Source organism: Vanessa atalanta, chromosome 1 (genome assembly GCF_905147765.1).
Source record: "Vanessa atalanta chromosome 1, ilVanAtal1.2, whole genome shotgun sequence".
Taxonomy (NCBI): Eukaryota; Metazoa; Arthropoda; class Insecta; order Lepidoptera; family Nymphalidae; genus Vanessa; species Vanessa atalanta.
Window position 1 is genome coordinate 7,182,190 of NC_061871.1, and position 20,922 is coordinate 7,203,111.

A 20,922-nucleotide genomic window follows, 5' to 3' on the forward strand; every position below is an offset into this window, starting at 1 on the left:
ATAAAAACCGTGTGAAAATATGTTCGATATATTTTTTAGTTGATAGCGTTCAGACAGATAATCTTGACTTGAAAACTAAACGAAGTTCTCGTTTAGTTTTCGTTTTTCGTTTATGTTTATATGTAGATTTAATTAACTATATTTTTTACAAGTATGATTTACCGCATTGGAGCAGCGTATTGGAACTCCAAACGTTTTTCTCAAAAGAAGAGACAGTGGAACTTTTTTGGATTTTATTTTACTCTGATCATGTATCTTATCTTTATAATTAAGGTTTTGTCGATAAAAAATTAAGCCTTAAATTGTATTGAAGGTTCTTCCGGTAATTATAAGGCTCAACTTTAAAAATCAAGGCTGAAAAAGCTTTAAAAAATCTGCTGTATATTTATTATATGTGCCCAAATTGTTATTATCACTGAAATGAGATTTTGTATTGGAGCTGTTCCAAAATATTAAACTCGACGATTTCGCAAGATTGAAACATTTATGCACCTACTGAAATTTAATCCGCGAATTTAAATCTTGTAGAATTAACGTACTCTGCTTTATATATTTATCTATGTTTCAAAATTTATTATATAACCGTTATACTTACCTATAAACATTCAAATAAAAACACAGAAATCTCCCTACAACTTATAAGACCGAACTAAAGGCACCTAAAAACATATGGATTTTTAATTTCGATACTAAAGTATCTTTTTCGAAAATAAAATCTATTACAAAAAAATCTAAATAGACAGTAAATACTACGTAAAACACGATATCATGATTGTAATGTTTATTCCCTATACATTTCGGAATGACAATCATCCGACGATACGATCCAGGTCATGACAATCCATTGAAAAAAACACCATCCATCCAACGGTATCCAAACTATCTCTTTTGGAGTATAAGTAAGATAATATTCGAAATTGATAATTTAATTTTTATTTGTTTCTCTGTATGTCATTTAGTTTAATTTAATGTTTTATTATTTGGCTAATAGTATGCTGAGCACTTGACGGTTGATCAAGGACTGTGTTTGTCATTCATTTGGTACTGTGGATCAATTGATACACGAAGGCCCGCGTTAAGTTAATTTTTATTTAATATAAAAAAAATTAACAAATATAACCTAATTTGTAATTTTTTTGCTTTCTTGTAAGTACTAACAATGAAGCCTAGTAGTTTAAGCGGAGGGACGCGCCTTCGTGAGTTAATAGATCAATATACTATATTCAGTATTAAATTGAAAAAATTCAATTTCGAATATTTCTTGGATGTTTACATCCATCTGACTCAGATAACTTCATAACTTTTTCATTTATTTATAATTGTAATTGATGAATTATAATTGCACATTTTTTAATGATAAAAACAAAAAAGAGTAGAAAATTTGTCATTAATGTCCACATTGTCATATACCCCCTGTATGTATGGTGACACAATTAAAATTAATTAGTTAATTTTCCCTAGGATAAAATAACTAACAAATTTTAAGTCTACGTAATTTTAATCAAATGCGTGATTTTAAATTTCTTAATAAATACCAAGAACACTAGAAAATGCTTTTGTGATAAGTCACTTTATTGCAGTAATTGCAAAAGGAGCGAAAGGGTAACGTACTCGCATATTATTTAAATAGCTAGGTCTTATCTTAGCACTTAGACGTTAGGTAAATAGGCTGCATTGTTAAAGAGCATTCATGATGTTTGAATAATGTTTATAATCTCTTGATAAATATAGCTAGTCCAATTTTTCAGTTATTTGATTAATTTTAATGTTTTTGTTATACATTTAAAATTTATGGAACGTTTATTGTCACTTGCACTTTAAATAATATGGAAATTGTTCGCTCATTTATTGAGCAGTACAATTAAATATTGTTGTCTGTATCAGAAATAATCTTTGGATATTTAATAATATATCTTTATCAAGCAATCTTAAGTTTGACACAAAGATTACCCACAACCACTAATTTAATTAATATTAATTATGGTAAAAGTACTCACGCATTATCAGTGACGTCACAAGATTCATCTAGTTCACCAATGGTGTCAAGTGATGCCCCCGAACCATCTTCTCTTGTTTCTGCGGGAGGTGGTGGTGGTGGAGCCGTCGGCCGTATACATGCTGTTGATTCTGTACCGCTTTCTTTATATTGTGTTTTAGGCACGAAGTCAATAAGACGGGGTAGTACCTCTGGGACAGATTTTTCTTCCAACTTATCTTCTAACTTATTATTCATTTCTGCTTCAGATCGCTGCAACCATGATTCGATGCATGTTTTTTTTGTTGGTGTCAATAATGGTTCGGGTACTGGTGCTGAAGGTAATTCTGGAATCGGAATAGGCCGTCGTTTCTTTTCACTAGCTGATCGTTCGACTTTTGTGTTTCTCGGCATAGGTTTAGGCTTCTCAGGCACAATTTCTTGTTTTATGACTTTATCATTATTTTTAATTGGTTCGCTTGCCTCTGTCTTTCGTTTTGATATTTCAGTAATATTATTGTTTTTGTCATTATGTTCTACATTTTTTAAGGATGGTTTTGTATTTTCTGATACTAAAGTGTTTTGAATAATAATATCTTGATTTTTTACTACATTACAAATTATCTTTTTTTGTTCCGTTTTAATGTCTTTACTAACTTCTTTTGATTTATCCAAATACTTTGAACTATTTTGTATGTCTTTATATATATTTGTATCGATATTTTCAATACTATTTAATACTTTTTGAATGTCTATAGATTTCGGTTGCATTATAGGTGTAGATGGGATGCTGTTTTCAACAGAACTTGCCATTGATCCTAACCTATCGACTACTGTTGAAATAGAACTACCAGTGTCGTCTGATTCTGCATCTGCTAAAACGAGACAACGTTCCCATTCATTAGAGAGCAAATCTATGTAAATATCAGCTTCTGGGGGCATAGCCTTACCATCTGATAACCGTCGTACCAAACGTCGAACTTCTTCAGGTGATCCTTTTCTTAAATATGCAAAGCTCTCCTTGTTTTGGCGATGTATATGAGAATCGAAGGATGACTTTCTTGATAACTTATTCATAGTTGAAATAATTTGATGTTGTGTTTCCTTAACATTATCGAAGTCTTTCGATGAATCAATATTAACAAGGGCATTTTGTTCACCAAGTGTTTGAAGAATAGTTTTATCTTTAAAGGAATGTTTCTTGCCTAGCTTTCTTGGAGGAACTGGTGGAGGTAACGTCGTCGGTCTACTCAACTCTGTAATAAGCTTTACATCCGCACTAGCATCTTTAGACTCCATAATGGTTTGTTCCGAACTATTATCGTTATCCAAATGTCGTACTACAAGTAACAAAGATTCATCAGAATCTTTTAAACGACGAACGCATTCGATTCTTGTTAATTCAGAAACAGACACTCCATCTATGGCTAAAATTTCATCTCCAGGTATAAGTTTACCCCAAGGGGTAGAGGCTTTAGCAGCAGGGCTATCCTCTGCACATGATTGCACCAGAAGTCTCCTTACTTTCTCTGCAGCAGCAGAACCACCTTCAAATTTGAGCCCTAACCCTAAACGAGCTCCACGAGGCCTCCGTACTGTAACTTCTACACCGCCACTTTCAGGACCAACGGTAAGTACTGTTACAAAGGCAGGATCATGAACGGCAGGCTTATTTTCGCCCACCGGAACAATTGTGATGAACTCCTCGACAGTCGCGCCTGTCTCCATACCGCGTACAACGCCTTCCCGTGCAGTTTTAATAACCGCTGTCGGGTTGGAATCTGTCAACAAAAAGTATACATAAGCCTTTGTAATTTAAATGCAATAATGGTTAACGCTGCGCAGTCGATGAAAGATACGCGCAAACTGCGCAAAGCCTCTCTCTTTCACCGTTGCGCTTCAATCAAAACTGCAGATGAGCAAGTATCACATCATAATCTCATTAAATAACCTTTAAGTCGCAGTTTGATGTTAAATACTTACGTTGTATGTACCATTTAACATTTATGTTACGTTATATCTGTATATCCTATTGCATATATCAATTAAGTAATAATGTATTTTGAAAAAGTAAGCAACATAGTTCTTAACGATTAACAAATCCAATAGACGCTTATTTCCAACTCACGATCTCTGCGTACTTTCGTAGATCAATATGAAAGTATAACGAGCGTGTTCGAGAACGCCTCGGAAACAAGCAGTCGCATCGTTGGATGGCAGAGATGTGGGTTAGTGGCACCAAAGACAGCGTTGGAGCTCGCGCACGTCTACGAAGATCGACGAATTAGCATAACGCCCGGGGCTGCGACCCGTTACTCCCGAGTTCCGTTTAAGGGCCTGTCATTCTCACGTTTCTCGACAATTTCATGTAAAACGCTATATTCGACATTGCCTTTGGCGTGTAATAAAGTTTTTTCAATTACTTAACAATAAAAAAGTATAGATTTTCAGGAGTGGCTTTACATTACTAATACCAATGAAAACACCAATGGTTCATTCATTATGGCGAATATCGTTACTCATAAGTCATACTTATCTTAATAACACATGAGTTCATCTTCAAATATACACTAATAATTACTCTACAATGATTTCGAAAGGAATCGCTGTTCGGCAGACCATTACAGATCATAGTTGACCTCGGTTGGTTTCGTTCGAAAAAGACAGCGAACGTTTTTGTTAGACGTTAGTTGTTATCAAGTAAACAAAGAAAAAAAACGCCGCACAATATGCGTACAGTATTGTTCTGCGATATCACATAATTGAATCTTCACACCGTAACCTACGAAGTATAATACGAAAGATTGTATTTACACAGTTATAAACATATCCGTTTTTGAAGTTTAAAAATTACTACTTATAATTTTAAGGCCGTCTTAAATTTTTAACCGTTTGTACCGTTAAGATAATAATTTATAATATTTTGTTATTTAACAATCACATTAACCATGAATATTCATGATAACTTTTACTAATTAATTGAAGTAAATTAACGTTATATTATTAAGAGATTTAAAAAAAAAAAATTGACTAAACCCGAATTCGATTTTATTACATGCAATATTCCCTAAATATTGCGTCCCATTTAACATCTTAAATATACTATACTAGCCAAATAATTGAAAAAAAAGGGTTTTATGTGGTCATAAATAATGTAAGTAATAAAAGTTGTAAATCAACATTTTACGATTCGAGAAACAATTGATCCCTAAAAAAGAACAAAATGGAGTCGACTTGTGTCTCTGTACGTGTAAAGCGACGACTAAACATAGAGAGATTGATTACACGTTTTCATTATGTGTGAAAAGATAAGCCATTGACTTTAAAACGTCCCAGTTACTGATTACCTGACATCATTCATCTTCAACTTTACCAGCAGTTCCAACTACGTAAATAATACCAATTACCCATTTTGAATAAGTAAGTTTATACCTTTTTTTAAACACAATTTCACTAATTTCAAACTAGAAAGTAATACAAAACACACATGTCATATTAACAATAAAACTTTTATTGTACTGATCAAAGATGCAAATATTGATATCACGGCTATCAAATACATCATGTTCTTATCGGTGATTGTCTCAAATCGAATAATCCCAAAAACTCTAAATATGGAGATGCATATATTTTGAATACTTACTTCTATACTTTTACTGCATTTAACTATTTTTTTATTATTTAAACAAACAGTACAAAATAAACTAAATAATACGAAGGTAGCTAGAATTATAACTTTTACAGATACATACAAAAGAAGCAGAAAAACGTGAAATAGTACATTACTATTAATAAATCTTAACGTAATATTGTTATAATTATTTTGAACTTTTTACATTCTCATTTTCTAAATAAAAAAATAATACAAGTTTAAAATGAATACATAATGTGCCAAAAAAACTTAATGCGTGCATTATTTAAAAAAAAAATGAATATCTTTAAAATTTATGATACCAGTTAAAGAGTCAAATTTAAATGGTCCATTCTCATTAACGTGACTTAATTGGCAAACAAAATCTTATAAGAGTATCGTTGGTATCACGTGATACAGCATTTTTTATGTTTAAATATTATTTATTTAAACTATAAATTAACCAAAGTAACCATAAAAAAGAACTAGGGAGGTACCTAGTAATATTTATGCGCAATGCATCCTACATTTTCGTACATAATAAAATACCAGCGAGTAACGTGGCATAATTTTCGTAGTAAATAGTAGCGGATCGGTGTAGCACGACTAATTAAACCATCCTTGTACAGCGCTTGTGCAAGCAGCATACTAACCTGCAAACCTGCCACGAGCCAATGTACTCATAACATGCGATTTTACTTGTAACGTACTCGTAGGTGTAGCTACTGGTTCTTCAAATATAATCAGACCATGCCCTAATAATCGATATGATTTTAATATTACGTATTTGTACCAGTATAGTATCCATAATCTATCTTTAGGCTGCATTTACTTATAATCACAATAAGTAAATCAATCGAATACTATCGATGCTGTGTTTTTCTGATTAAGTCCTGTTTGAAAACATATGTAAGCTTTATATAGTCCGTTTATTGAGAAAAGTTATAGGCTATATAAAATCACGCTATGGTCGACGGGGGCGGAGTAGCAACGTTTAAGGGTGAATTATCGTAGAGCAGCTAGTTTATATTATAAAGCTAAAGTTAGTGGCGATCATATGATTGAACGCGTAAATTTCAAGAATAGCGGTCTAGTTTTAATAATTCTTCTTGCTTTAAATAGTCCGATTATTGAAGAAGGTTATAAGCTATATAAATAAATGCTATAAATTTAAGAAGCGGAGCTTACTGCTGCCATAAAAACCACAAATATATAATATTGTATAATAAAACAGGCTAGCATAATCCAAACTTAACATGTGTGCGTGAAAAGGCGAACAACCGTTAGTTAATAAAAAAAATTAAGAATCATTTTAAATCAAAGATTGGTCACTGAATGGATAAATCCTTAGAAATGTATTAACATTTAGAAAATATGATTTATCTTTATATGTATAAATCTTCTGTACGTGTGTATGTAACTGTTAAACCGATTTCGATGATTTTTGTGTGTATCTGAACAGGAACCTGTATTTTTTAGGTTTTCATTGTTCGGGAATAATATTCTTATTTCACCCGGACAAAGTCGGGATGTGCAGCTCGTTTTATATAAATATCAATTAATATTCTCGGGTGCAAGGTCAAATCTCATAACTCCTTTCGCCTTATCGCTGTTTACGTACAAAATTCATAATGTATTTTAAGAAATGACTCGAGAATACATTGCCACATCCGTTATTATGTAAAATATCCTGTTTTCTAAACGTTTTGCAATTTATTAGCTTTCGAACCCATGACTCTATTGGCATGCGACATTTACATAGCGCGGTAAGTCTCGTCATTGCTGGTAACAATCAAAAGATCAAAATATTGTCACCTAATAATCTATACTTTGATACATAGTATCGACGTTACTTACGATAAAACTTTTTAATGAAGGTCATTCTCTCCAATCAAAAAATACTTAACGGGCTCTACATATGTATAAATTGCTTCATATTAAAACTTTAATCGTTGCAAATTTACGAACGGAAACATATGTCATTATCTCATCAGATAAATTCTAATTAGGTAAGTGAAAAATGTAAAACAAGTTTTTTCGTAATTATTTTGCAGTAATTTGGGTCCGTCTAGCGACTATAAACTGGCTTTGATGTGCAGTGGCCGAACGAGTGCTCCAGACTCTATCTACGTAGAGTGTCTCCGAATAAAGGAAAGAAAGCGATAGCGAACCTCACGATCAGATACCAAATTTTAATTAAAAAGCGTATCATTCTGCTTTGTTAGTGCGATATATATTTTTATTTTATTAAGTAAATTTACCAGATATTTTTCAGTGAAAACCGATGTAACTTAATTATTTGTATTTTATTAAATCTAATAAAATAACATAAACCTTTACTGAAAGTATCCAGGCAAAAATCGTGCGTTTATAATCTTAACATGAGCGCTTAGTTATTTTATTAAACTGTTTTAAAACAGTATAAATAACATTCTCCAAATGGTATAAAAATAGTTTCCAATAAATTTATAAGCATTATATAATAATTTTAAATATAAATATATGTTATACGCGTTTCAAGTCAATATTAATTCATTCTCTATATGTTAAGTTGAGGGTGAAAATTTTTATTACTCACTCCATCGAGTTTCGTGGTGCGAGGTTAAAAAAGGTCTTGTGAAATGAAGTTGAGTTTTATGTGACTATTTTTCAATTTAATCTCCCGCTCTAGATATGTAGAAAGAGAAGAGAGATATTGCACTTTAAATTAGCTTACAGAGTTCGAACTTATCCTTGTATTTTTGAACCATGTGTTATATTCGATAAGAAAATCGATAGAAAAAGAATTTATTTATTTTATTTTTAATGGCTGACGGATACTTATCGGAATTATTAAAATATAAAGAAGAAATCCTACAATATATATATTTCCAAAAATAACATCACAACTAAAACCCCTCATATAGTATAAATAATAGGAGCAAGTTTATATGTTTTGATGATAAGAAACGGAATTTCATTAGCTATCAAATTAAAAAAAATAAAACGATGTTCATAATAATCTGAGAACTAAATTTGATTGAAAATTACAAGCATACCAATTTCATTTATTCAACTTCCTCTTTCATTTTAACTCATTTATCATTTTAGCATAAGACGATTTGACGCCTCATTGGAAGATCGTTTTGCAGAAAATTAATTCGAAATCCTTTTAAAATATCGATTTTTCACAAATAATATTTGGTAATGTAATATAAAACTCTGAAGAAGTGATGGTTTTACGAATAGGGTGTATTGAAGAAAACGAATCCAAATTATGAGGCGAAGTGGGCGTTATAAGCATGACATCAGACAACGTTTGCTACGGTCGCGCCGCGGAGAGGTGAACATCCTTCCGTGTCTGACCAATAAGATCAATTTCAAAATCTAATAACAATAAAAAGCCAGGTGGACGCCAAATTATTGCCTTCTATCACGTTATATCGGACGAAACCATTTGAATATCTGGTTTTGGTGTCCATGAATGATATGATAGTTTTAAATATAGATATATACATATTGTAACCCTCGTTTACTTTCAGACTTATAGTCACAAGATCATCAGCTTATAGAGATATTTTATCGATGCAGTAAAATTATAAAAACTATTAGGTAAATGCAGAGATCTAGCGAGCAAAAAGTTTATTGCCTAAAACAACGGTACAAGTTTGTTTATTATCTTGCGGTAATAATATTTTATTTGACGTTTATTACTGTTTTAGTATCTACCTATTTTTAAAAACTTGAATCAAAACCTACGAACACAGCAATTAACTTTAATATAGTTCTTCCTTTCTTATAAGCATATCGTTTATTTTCAAAATAAATGATTTGTATACTTTTTGAAATTATTATTTGAAAATAAGATTCACATGTGAACCTTTTTTGTAAATATACTTTCTCTTTTCTGAGAATAAGTCTCATCAGTAGCGTTAAACATATTTTGGTCGTAACAAAACATACGTTATGATTATATCAATGTATTATATTACCTAATACAGTTATAATATAACAGAATTGACTTAATTATTTTAAGAACAACAGTTGTATAGATTTTAGTATAATGTTATATGCTTGTACATTGATAGATGTCGGCAAGGCGGAACTGCGTTACATATACTCGTAGACCTTTCGAAAGATTTAATCGACTGAGGCAATTATCAGTACCACTGTTCTAGTGCTTAATAATAATCAAAGCCCAGATGGTACTTCCGTATGAAATCAACTAGATAATGATTTCACTTACCGTCAATACAAAAACACAGTGGAACCGTATTTAAATATTTTTACAGATAGTAATTTTAAAAATATATGGCGATTGCTTTACTCTTACTTCTTTTGACTATTTACTATGTATTATAACAATTTTTATTAATATATAAGAGCAAGATGTATTATTATTATAAAATTTATCATCATTTATGTTTTTATAGAAAAGCTTATAAATTCAACAAATATTAATTGCCGCGCGCGTCAAGGCGGGCGGAAAAAGAAAATAGGAAACCAGTAAGCGCATATGGCGCGGGAAACAGCAGCGTTTGGATGTGCGAGGCGAGGGGAAGTAGGGCGGGGAGTGGAGCGCACCCGGGACGCCCGGGACGCGGCGCAGCCTCACACCCGCCCCTAATCTCATTACACGCACGCGGCGCCTACCTCGACCTTAGCCCGCTTTCTGACATGGGAACCCGCACAATGCCTGGCTCACCTTGCTATTGTTTATATCATCCGGCGACTCAAATTTTACCTTAATATATTGCGAATACTCACCCTAATTTATAGGGAGCTCTCAAATCTCAGCTTGAATATATAAATTCACGAATACTAAATCACTTTAATGAGTCCAAGAACACTGATTATAACATGTTTGTTTTCTTCACATATATGTATCCGCGAATTTACGATATAATAAAATATTGTTAAATTATAGCAGCGGTACTGTTCGGTGTGTCGCACACGGGTGCGTCGCGACGTCGGCGGCGCAGAGCGGCGTGTGCGCGCGCGCTGGCGGTGGGGCCGACCGGTCGCAACCGGGCCGCGCTCTCACCAACTCGGCCGCCCTGCCACAATATTCACTATAATCGCACTTGACACCGCGTTCTTATGTGCGATCTTGAAGAAAGTTCCGTTTCTATGTCATTTATGTTTAACTTCAATAAGATATTCAGAAATCAAAGAGTACTCTCGGCTTCCATGCGACGATCGAATACGACTGGCGCCATTTCTCTTCACGAAGCCGACTAAACAATTATAATTGAATTAGGTAATTCCATAGGTCTTACCTATTTGGCTTCGTATGGTCTCAGTAGAGATTTTCTGCGTATTGATTTAAAATTTATCGAACACGATGTAGATGTATGCACCTGATTTCTTAGTAATTTAGCGAGTATCGAAAGGAGGCAAAGTGAAAGTACTAAATTATGATATCTCCGTACTTGTATAAGCGGGGAGATAATATTTGAATTGATGGTCACTCACGTCATACAAAACAATCGACATTAATTAAAACATAGTTTATTATTACAGATATATTCCAATAATGTTTTTAAGTTCTAAAACACCAAGCAGTATATGTATATGATTAAAATCACGTGTATATCGGACATGGCATTATCATGATGATGCATTAATCTCAACATAAGTGTGAATGAGTTCACTTATCATGAATCATTATGTACCTATAATAAGTAGGTAATCATTATTTCGTTCGTTATTATTATACTATAAGACTTAAACTCCACTGTTATAATATAGTTTGTATATTTTATATGTTTGCTTTCCTCTACGGTACAATATCTTCTATATTATATAAGTTTCATTCTTTAAAGATTATCTTCTAAGCAAATGAATACACAAAAAAATATCCATTTGATATGAAACGTTCATGTTATGACAGATTCTATATTTAAGGCATAAATGGCACACAGATAGTTAATATTTATGTTTTTGTAACTGTAACTTATCGGAGAATGTCTGAAGTAAATTGTTGGTTAATGTTTATTATGTAGTGTAGTATATAAGCAGATGACACATGGTATTGAGGCGCAGTAATACATTTATCTTCAAACCTTAAACATCTACTTTATTTACCTAATCCCGTCCTTAGATGGCGACCCTGCCAGGATTACTGCGCCTCAATATCATGTGTTATCTGCTTATATACTACACTACAATTAATCAAATGCCATGACAAATATATCAAAATTCCATTTTTATATTTACATGAAAATAGAACCCCTATTTTTAAATAGGGGTTAGTAAAAGTAAATTTTGCTTAAATAGATGCAATTTTTAAAGCTATCCTCGTAATGAATAACATATTCTGTGAAAAAAATTATACCCTTTGTGAATTGAACCTGTAATATCAAAGATAGCAATTTAGAAAAAAACCTCATATGAATAAAAACGAATATGTTCCAGTAGTTGTAATACACTTGAATCAAGGCAAAAAACAATTGATTTGGGTAAAACCAATATTGAACCAACGATTGATATTAGACCCTCAATATAGTGACTTAAGTGTGAAATAAATGTCAAAATAAAGAAGATCTTGCCAAGAATATTTAAAAATAAATAGGTACAATAAGAACTTCCTACTTTAAAACTAATTCTTTGTAATTAGAATTGGGGTAAAGCATATCTTGCACTTGTACTTGGATCTTTATAATAATCATTTTTCAAACCCCCAAAATATAATTGAGATAGTAAAAATATATAATTCAGGATGCATTTAAAAATATAATGCTATATATTACATTCAGATATAAATAAAGAACGAAGGACGACGTCGAAATTTGATTAAATATTCACGAATTGTTACCAAATAATCTATTTCATGTAAGCTTTAAAGAATTTTTCATCTTCGCAAAAAGGTTTTAATCGTCATTGATTTCACGAATTGGGTATTGTTAGTCATTTATAAAAAGTTGATCATTAATTAGTCTGGCAAATATGCTAGAAATATAATTCAGGAAGTATAAAGACATGGAAAAAGGATGTCAGATAACGCAAAAGATTAAAAGGGCAAGAGTACACTAACATGAAAGGTAGCATTAGCCCGACAAAACAATTTACGTCAGTCGCTTGCAATTGTCGTTTTTAATGCAGTACGCACGTGGCCATTTATTCATAGAACACTAAACGGCACATGACAGGTATTAAGAGTTGACATCGTAGGCATAGTTTTACCGTGAAATTTGTTTTAAGCAAATGACCTTAGAATACTCTTTTAAAATAGCATACTGACATTGTTTTTCTTTAAAATGTTACAAAAAAGCAATTACTTAATTAATTATGCACTACGACTTGAAGTATCTATCTGATTTTAGAATTGGAGAATCAGGCAAGAGATGACAAACTGTTCCAAACGAAATATTCGCTGAATTTATACTTCTGTATAATAGTCTATTAAAAATAATGTATGCATGATCTATCTAAGTACCTACTCGAAAAAAGATATAAATCAGAAATAATCTATGGCCCTCTAAATCAGATACAGGCAAAGCATGTGATATGATGTCCTTTAAATATCAATAAAATAAAAGAACGAAGATATTACGTAAGTAACAAAAATATAAAACATTGGAATTGTTCGGATATCAATCTAAGTCTTAAATTTTAGTACATTTAAAATTAAAAAACTATGTCAGTTCTTCTTAGGCCAGGGTATTTTCTTTTCCAAAACTGTGGTAGTGGTTAATTTGACAATTACTAAGTAAGTACAATTCTTCAACATTCAATAAATAATTAATTTGATTCTATTGACATGTTACGGAATCGCAACATACGTATATCGATACTAAGAAAAAAGAAAGAGAATAGATAACTTTTATTTTTGAAGTCAGCTAAAATATTAGTAGATTTATCTAAATGGCTGTTGATCAGTTTTTATTTCAATGCTTAAGAATTTATTCAGTTTATGACTATAAGAATTCGTACACACCTACGGGTACACACGCGCACCCGGATATAGCAGTTCGGTAGCGCTTATTCATTAATTCATTCGATATTTCTGGATAACTTTCTGATAGTGAAATAATTATTACAATCGGTTCATTAGTTTTAGAGATTATCACTTACAAGCAAACAATTATTTCCTCTTTATAGTATTAGTATAGATGATTAAATATAACAAATATCTAATTAAAACTTGTAGTAACAAGTACAAGCACCACTAAATAGTTGTTAAATGTATGGTGAACAACATTTTTTACATTTCGGGTTAATGAAAATCACCGCTTTCATCCATAACCGGAGAGCAAGAAGTTCACTTAATTACCTGGTAAGGTAACGACTCGTAAACTCGTCTTACTGCGAGACTTCAACTACAAACATAACAAAACCTTTTACGTCAAGTAAAACGGTCGTAAATTATCTCTTAAATTAATGCGAAAAAAATTATGTACCGATTTTCCAGTACATTCTTTTCAAATAAGTATTTTTATCGACTTTTACTACTAGCAATTTAAATTATATTAAATACGCAACAACATTAAGCTATCGTTTGTTCCCTCGAAGTAGTTTTACTTAGTTGGCAGTTCCTTGTGCAAGACCTGGGCGGAAATCTGGGTGGAGATCAGATTCTATTACCAAATAGCGATATTCAGTAGTGTTATGTTCCGGCTAAAAGGGTGAGTGCGCCAATTTAACTACAGGCACAAGGAATATCACATCTAATTCACCACGGTTGGTGGCACATTGGTATTATAAGGGAATGATGATTATATCTTACTACCGATGTCTATAGTCAGTAGTGACCACTTAAAATCACTTATATTTGCAAGTCCAATGGCGTAAAAAACGTGACCCAATTTTCATAAAAAATCATTCTAGTAGCCGAGAAGAACGATATATTTTATGTAAATAAATAATTATTAAATTAATAATTCTAAAGATCTTATGTGAGCGTGTCGGCGCATATTTATGGCCTAAAGGCAAAGATTAAACTTCTACTCGATGTATAGATTCAACATTGTGATGTAAATATTTTTTTAATAATTAATAGTGACTGAATTTACTGCGGTAAAATTAAATGCGTGATTATATTTTGCGTTCCAAAGAAAGACCGGTGCACATGAAGATTTTTGCAATTTTTGCCCTTTAATATGCATTTACAATATTAGTACTGCATTTCGTAGTGTTTTATTTTTGCTTCAGAACTTCCATGCTTAATACAAATGTCTAAAAGGTCAAAGTATATGTTGCGAATTTGCGTGAATGAAAAGAATGAAAAGTTGCGAATTTATTTTATTAATTTAACTTTATTGACTTCAGGCTAAATTCATGTCGACAATGGAAAAGAGAGCACAAAAAACTTACAACTTTGTTGTAGTATATAGACTAGTTAATTTAAAAAAAAATTAATGTATATAGTGCTTCTAAACGCAATTTCAAACAAAAATTAAAATAACGCCTCCACACAATATCGCTAGAAATAGACGTAGTATGTTAAAGTGCTAGAGCAATGATGTAACTCACAGGGTAGGGTACGCCAAGTGGAAAGGGCACAAAGGGTTACATATTCGCCTTATCAACGTATTAATTTCTATTAAAGCTAGACGCGCCTTACAAAACAGCCTTATTCTGGTGGTATGAATTTGAACTTGTAAGTATTTTATAAATATTACATTGCGCAATAATTATAGCGTACAAAAATCAAGATTACTTTTAGGAGTTTTTGATTACCTCTAGAAAGTTAGGAATATATTCTCCTTAACAATATACTGTCGGTACTCAGCTAGTTATCACAAAAGCCAAATCAAATACTCTCTATACAGTATACCATACGTTATTGTAAAAGTGAAGTTTGATCTAGTTGATAATCAAATATTAATAGTTTTTCATGTATTCTATAAATCTTTACTTTCTAACACCAACGAAAAACAAAAAAAGTCATATTGATATATGTCTTATTTTATTGAAATCTTTACAAGAATTCAGTAAAAGTCAAAACTGTCTCCAGATGTCACTGTTTTATAATTTTAGTGCGTTAATATAAATGACAAAACCGTTTCTGACTAAATGCTTTTCATGAATATCATTAGCATCATATAATCGACAAAAGTTATGATCAAGTAAAGTTTAATACTCATTTCATTATTATATCCCGCATTACAAATGTTTGTAATGAACGTCAAAAATATGCATTAATTTATACTTTGAATTACTAAGGAATACAATTTACAAACGTAAAACGACCCGAGAAAAACCATTACAAAACGAATTTGTTTCAATCACTAACAATATTTAGGTTAAATATTATTCTCGAGCGGTAATGGATGGTCATCAACTTGTAATCAGTGTCCTTGATTATCAATAACTTGACATTCCTTGAATAGTATATACGTTTAATATGAATACGATGATATGTTTTAAGCATTTTATAGACGTAACAGCACCCCGTCTTATTACTTTTACGAGTTGACACGAAGGCTCATTTTTCGCCCAGGTTTTCGCCAATCGGAATTCCGATTAAAATGGGGATTATTGCTAATATTCTTGTCATCATTCCACGAGGCCAAGATTTGTAAAAAAGCTATTTTTAATTTTGATCTGTATATCTTTGCCATCTATCTTATCGGCATTTTATATATATTAGTCGGGTTTTAACCGCGATCGTACCTTTTTATTGTTTTGCCCGACAGAGTTCCATCTGTCGTAGCCACGAGCTAACTCGTGGTTAAAACCAGACATCATATATAAAATGAATAATATACGTTGCGAATGTTCTATATTCACGATATATATGATATATATGTAGCACGTTCTGAATCAACATACTATGCTCAATTACCTAATTTAGAACAATTCTTCATAATCATTATTTTATTCATATTTTTTAAAATGTTATATAAAATTTTGTTAGTTTCCTTTGTTAATCAGACAGACATCATTAATTTTTTATAAGTACAATTTGTGACAGCTTGAGTAAGATATCTAAAAATTTCGATATTAATTTTGATTTCGTCAAATATAAAAATCGGCGTTACAATTTTAATGGTTAATTTCGAAGTGTAGTAATCGGTGGAAATGTACTAATAATGATCGATTGCAGTTGGACAGCGTGTAATATGCAATTTGCAAGTGAGAATGCTATAGTCACGCGATGACCGCGCTTCGATCTAACGTCGATGCCATCGCAATATAAAATATTTATTCTTTGAAATCACTACAAGTAATTTAAAAACAATAAACAAACATTTAGAACAAACGGTTAGAACTCGTGAATCTTAATCAAAAATTAGAAGATCCAAATATCGTTGAATTTTCATGTGCCTAATTTGTGTTTATATCTATTTCATTACCAACATACGTTTCGATCAAAACATCAATATTCAAATTCAAAACACCTATATGCTGAGAATGAATATCTGCTGCATATATGTATATCCACCAATCCGCATTGCAGTAGCTTCAAAATATAGCCCAGCGTTGGGATTTCTTTTTTACTTTATACTGAATAGAAATATTGATGTGTTATATTTAATTCTAACCTGTGTCAACCATAACATATATTTTTCTGAAATCTACTAATGTATGAAACTTTTACATACTAATCAAATTTAATAAAAGCAAAATTGACAAAATGAGTAAATTGATACAATTACAAGTTTTCATATAATGTACAAATTTCTCAAATCAATAATACGAATAATTTAAAATACGAACGTTTATTTTTTTCTGACTTTTCACAATTCCTTTTGGTTGGATTTTAAATATTTACGACACATAGTTTGCAATCCAATGATCTTACAAAAATAAACTGAACAGATTTATAAACGTATTATTAAAATCTTCGAAATGATATTATCTAATAACTAAATTATCCAAAGCTTAAAAGAGTTTTCATTATCAAGATTGAGAGTTTTTTTTACAGTGAAATACTTAATGTTAAAAATCATTATCAACTCATCGTTATTAATATGCTATGTACATGCTTATTTTAATATTTTTAAATTACTCTACAGATATTTTTTTAATATTTAGAATATTTAAAACAAAGTAGTCCATTTTTTTTGAAATTATTTTACACATAAACCTATTTTACAAAAATAACTATGTTCAATCTCTAATTATGATAAAGTTAATTTTTTTGTTATTATTATATTATAACAGCCCAATTATTGTAAAATGTAGATTATTTAAATAGTAAATAGCACTATTTTAGTTACTACACTAGTGCAACAATACTTCACCGTATGAAAATTCTAGTTGCTCTCTGCGATGATTTGCAATTTGCATTTAAATTTATGCACTGCCAGAGGGGTTGCCAAAGTCTTTAACACTAAAACTCATTCCATTTATTTAAAACTTATTTACAATGGCACTAGCTGTTGTGGAAAGGTATATTAACTAATGAAACAAATTAACACCCAATGTAATAAACTGTTTTTTAAAAATGAACCATAATACAGTACGTTTTTTTTTTAATATTATGAAATGCTTAAATCCAAACTTCACAAAACTGTTATTATTACAAAATATCAAACGTATAGGATTAACTAAGAAGTCCTTATAATACTCTCGTATAAAGTTACCTTTCATTTAATTGAGTTATGACATACATTATTGTGAATGTAGACGTGTTGTAATTAACTCACAACATTGCAGATTGACTTTACGTATCTGTATATAAATAAATAATAAGCAATTTCATTCATTCATTTCGTTGGTTCGTTTGTTTGGTTCTATTTTGGAATAAGTTTAATGGGTTGGAATTGGAATTAAAAAATCTATCCATCCTATGCATTATTTCGGGATATATTCTACTGGTCCTATAACAAGTTGAATTTAAACACAACCAGTAGCACATCTTGTACACAGACCATAAAAATATTTTATATCAAATTTAGTTATTTTCATACAATTAGCTTCGTCAAAATTTCATAATAATCCCATTTAAATTAGATCTAAAAAATTTACTTATAAAAAAAATCATGTTCTTATCTATTTTAATAACTTGCTAAAATGCTAAAGTAATGCCTGTCTGTCTGTCTGTCTGTCTATTGCTCTTTCAATGCCAAACCACTAAACCGAATTTGATCAAATTTGGTTTGAAACTAGCTGGAAGCCCAATGAAGGATATAGGCTACTTGGGGTATATACATAATTTAATAATTATACTACACACCTGCCTGGTCGAGTGTGATATAAGAAATGATCCGGAGAAGAAAAGAAAATAAGATTGCAGTGGACTTGAAATGTGGACTGTATGACTTGAAGAGGAAAAAGAAATCGAATGAAAATGTTTTTCTTTATGATAACGTTAAGCATATGGGTCACCTTGGCGCAATAAGAAATATTAACAATTCATCAAACAATCATCGCCAATGCGCCACCAACCTTGGGAACTAAGATGTTATGTTCCTTGTGCCTGTAGTTACACTGTCTCACTCACCCTTTAAACCGGAATACAAAGAATGTTATAACTGAGAATAAACTGGTAAATATAGGTATGGTGAAAGATGAAAAGGCCAAGAAGAAAAAATACTTTGAAAGTTGTTAAAAGAAGGAAGCTGTACGGCGGGTCCTAGCTGGCTAGCTAGCAACAACTTTTGAGGAACGAACCCATGACATACAGACTGTGACTGTGGAAACACAGTGGTAGTGAAAAGTAAAACTAAATGAGTACAAGTCACAGGGATTACTTGCTACTCCCGACTATCGGAAAAAAAATATTATAAAGATAATAATGTCGTCCGGCGTACTACACAGAAATTATTAAAGCAAACAAGTTTGTGCGCAGGCGCATAAAGGCTTTTCCTTTACTTATAGGGCCTCCCGAATTACATGCTACTGTTTGAAATTTATTGAAAGAAATAATCTCAGAATTTTTTTTAAACCCAAGATGCCTCTGAAGAACTTATGTGGCACATTCCATCACCCCGTGTCAGATGGCGCGCCATATGGAACCAAAATAATTTAACAACGATATTATAATATAATATAATACAATAATGTGCAAAGATATTTGTTGTGTGAAAGTTAAAAAATAATATACTTTGTCATTTGTTCGTGCCCACGCGCAACTATTAAGGAGATTTCGTATAGTTAACTCTTAACGTCAACTTTGCCATTTCACTTATAGGTGTTCTTTATTCCGCCTAGTTTCTACTAAATGAACTTACTTTGTTCTTAGTGCTCTATTCAGCATACTCCTAGATCGCTTTCACTGAGTTTCGTAAACTTCCTGGTTTAACACATTTACCATATTATACCATATTCAAACCGCCCAATAAGCTTTGAACTAGATCGTGAACTCCGAATATAGCATTGTTCTACTCCTCATTGAAAGCAGATTTAATTAATTATTGCCGACATTACCATTAATGGAAATCGCATGGTATAGGGAGCTATTATACCGCACAATTTCATAGCCAGTCAAAGAATATAAATATATTCGTTTCTCATATAATTCATGAATTAATTATTATCATCGAAAATCGAGATATTGTTAAATCATCACGCCTCGTACTGTAAGTTGGTGTACTTTATAAATTTTACCGTCGGTACTTTTAGGGATAGTGGAGAATGTTTAAGCAAAGTTATGTATCTCTCACATACATTTTGTTTTTAGTTTATTATTTTGTATTTATAATTTTAAGTTGCGATTAATATTTAACAAAGGCTCACAATTAAAAAAAAGATAATAGATAAAGATTGTGTATAACATTGTTATTCATTGATGAATGAATATCATGATAATAATATTTGCGATGGTAAAGCGAACTTAGAGTCAATGTGCGAATTAGTAAAGTCGGTTCGTGGTACTAGGTTGCAGAAAGGGGATGAGGGGAGAAGGGAGCGAGGTAGGGCAGTGTCCCTCATTGATCGCAAGCCGCGCAGCATCCCCGCACCGCGGCCCCGCATTCTCCGCTCGACACAACCACAAAATTCAACACTCGAAATTGCAATCGTCGGAATTCGAAAGCTCATCTCATTCTTAACCCCATTAAAGTCGTGACTGATTGGAATGAATGTGGTTTACGGTTTTCATTTTTACTAGGCATCTTAACGAGGTTCAAAATACCTAGAAGCTTTAACGTTCTGTTAAAAAATATGGGCCTTACGAGTACCTTCATAATTTTATATGCGTAAACATATTTATGTGTAAAATTCTATTATAATTAAAAAACTTATAGTAAGAGTTATATTTTCTGCTATTGTTAACAATGAATAAACTATATTTATTGTGTAGTTATTAAAATGAATATTGATATATACATATACTATTGATTTTGAGAAAAAAAATAATAATTAAGTTTTAGTATTAAAATAAATAACAAAGTTTCGCGGACAATAATAATGCCTATACATATATATTACCTATATTTATTACTTT

At 31.5% G+C, this 20,922-nt stretch overlaps 1 protein-coding gene across 1 annotated transcript in view; it reads right to left on the reverse strand.

Moving 5' to 3' along the window:
• LOC125068269 overlaps positions 1-10,770 on the reverse strand; it is a 34,077-nt gene extending 23,307 nt beyond the window's left edge. The window contains exons 1-2 of the mRNA XM_047677367.1: positions 10,353-10,770; positions 1,998-3,756 (exon numbers count right to left, since the gene is read on the reverse strand). Coding sequence (XP_047533323.1) covers positions 1,998-3,703 — 1,706 coding nt within the window. The 5' untranslated portion in view covers positions 3,704-3,756; positions 10,353-10,770. The remainder of the gene's footprint in view (positions 1-1,997; positions 3,757-10,352) is intronic.
• Between the last annotated feature and the right edge of the window lie 10,152 nt (positions 10,771-20,922).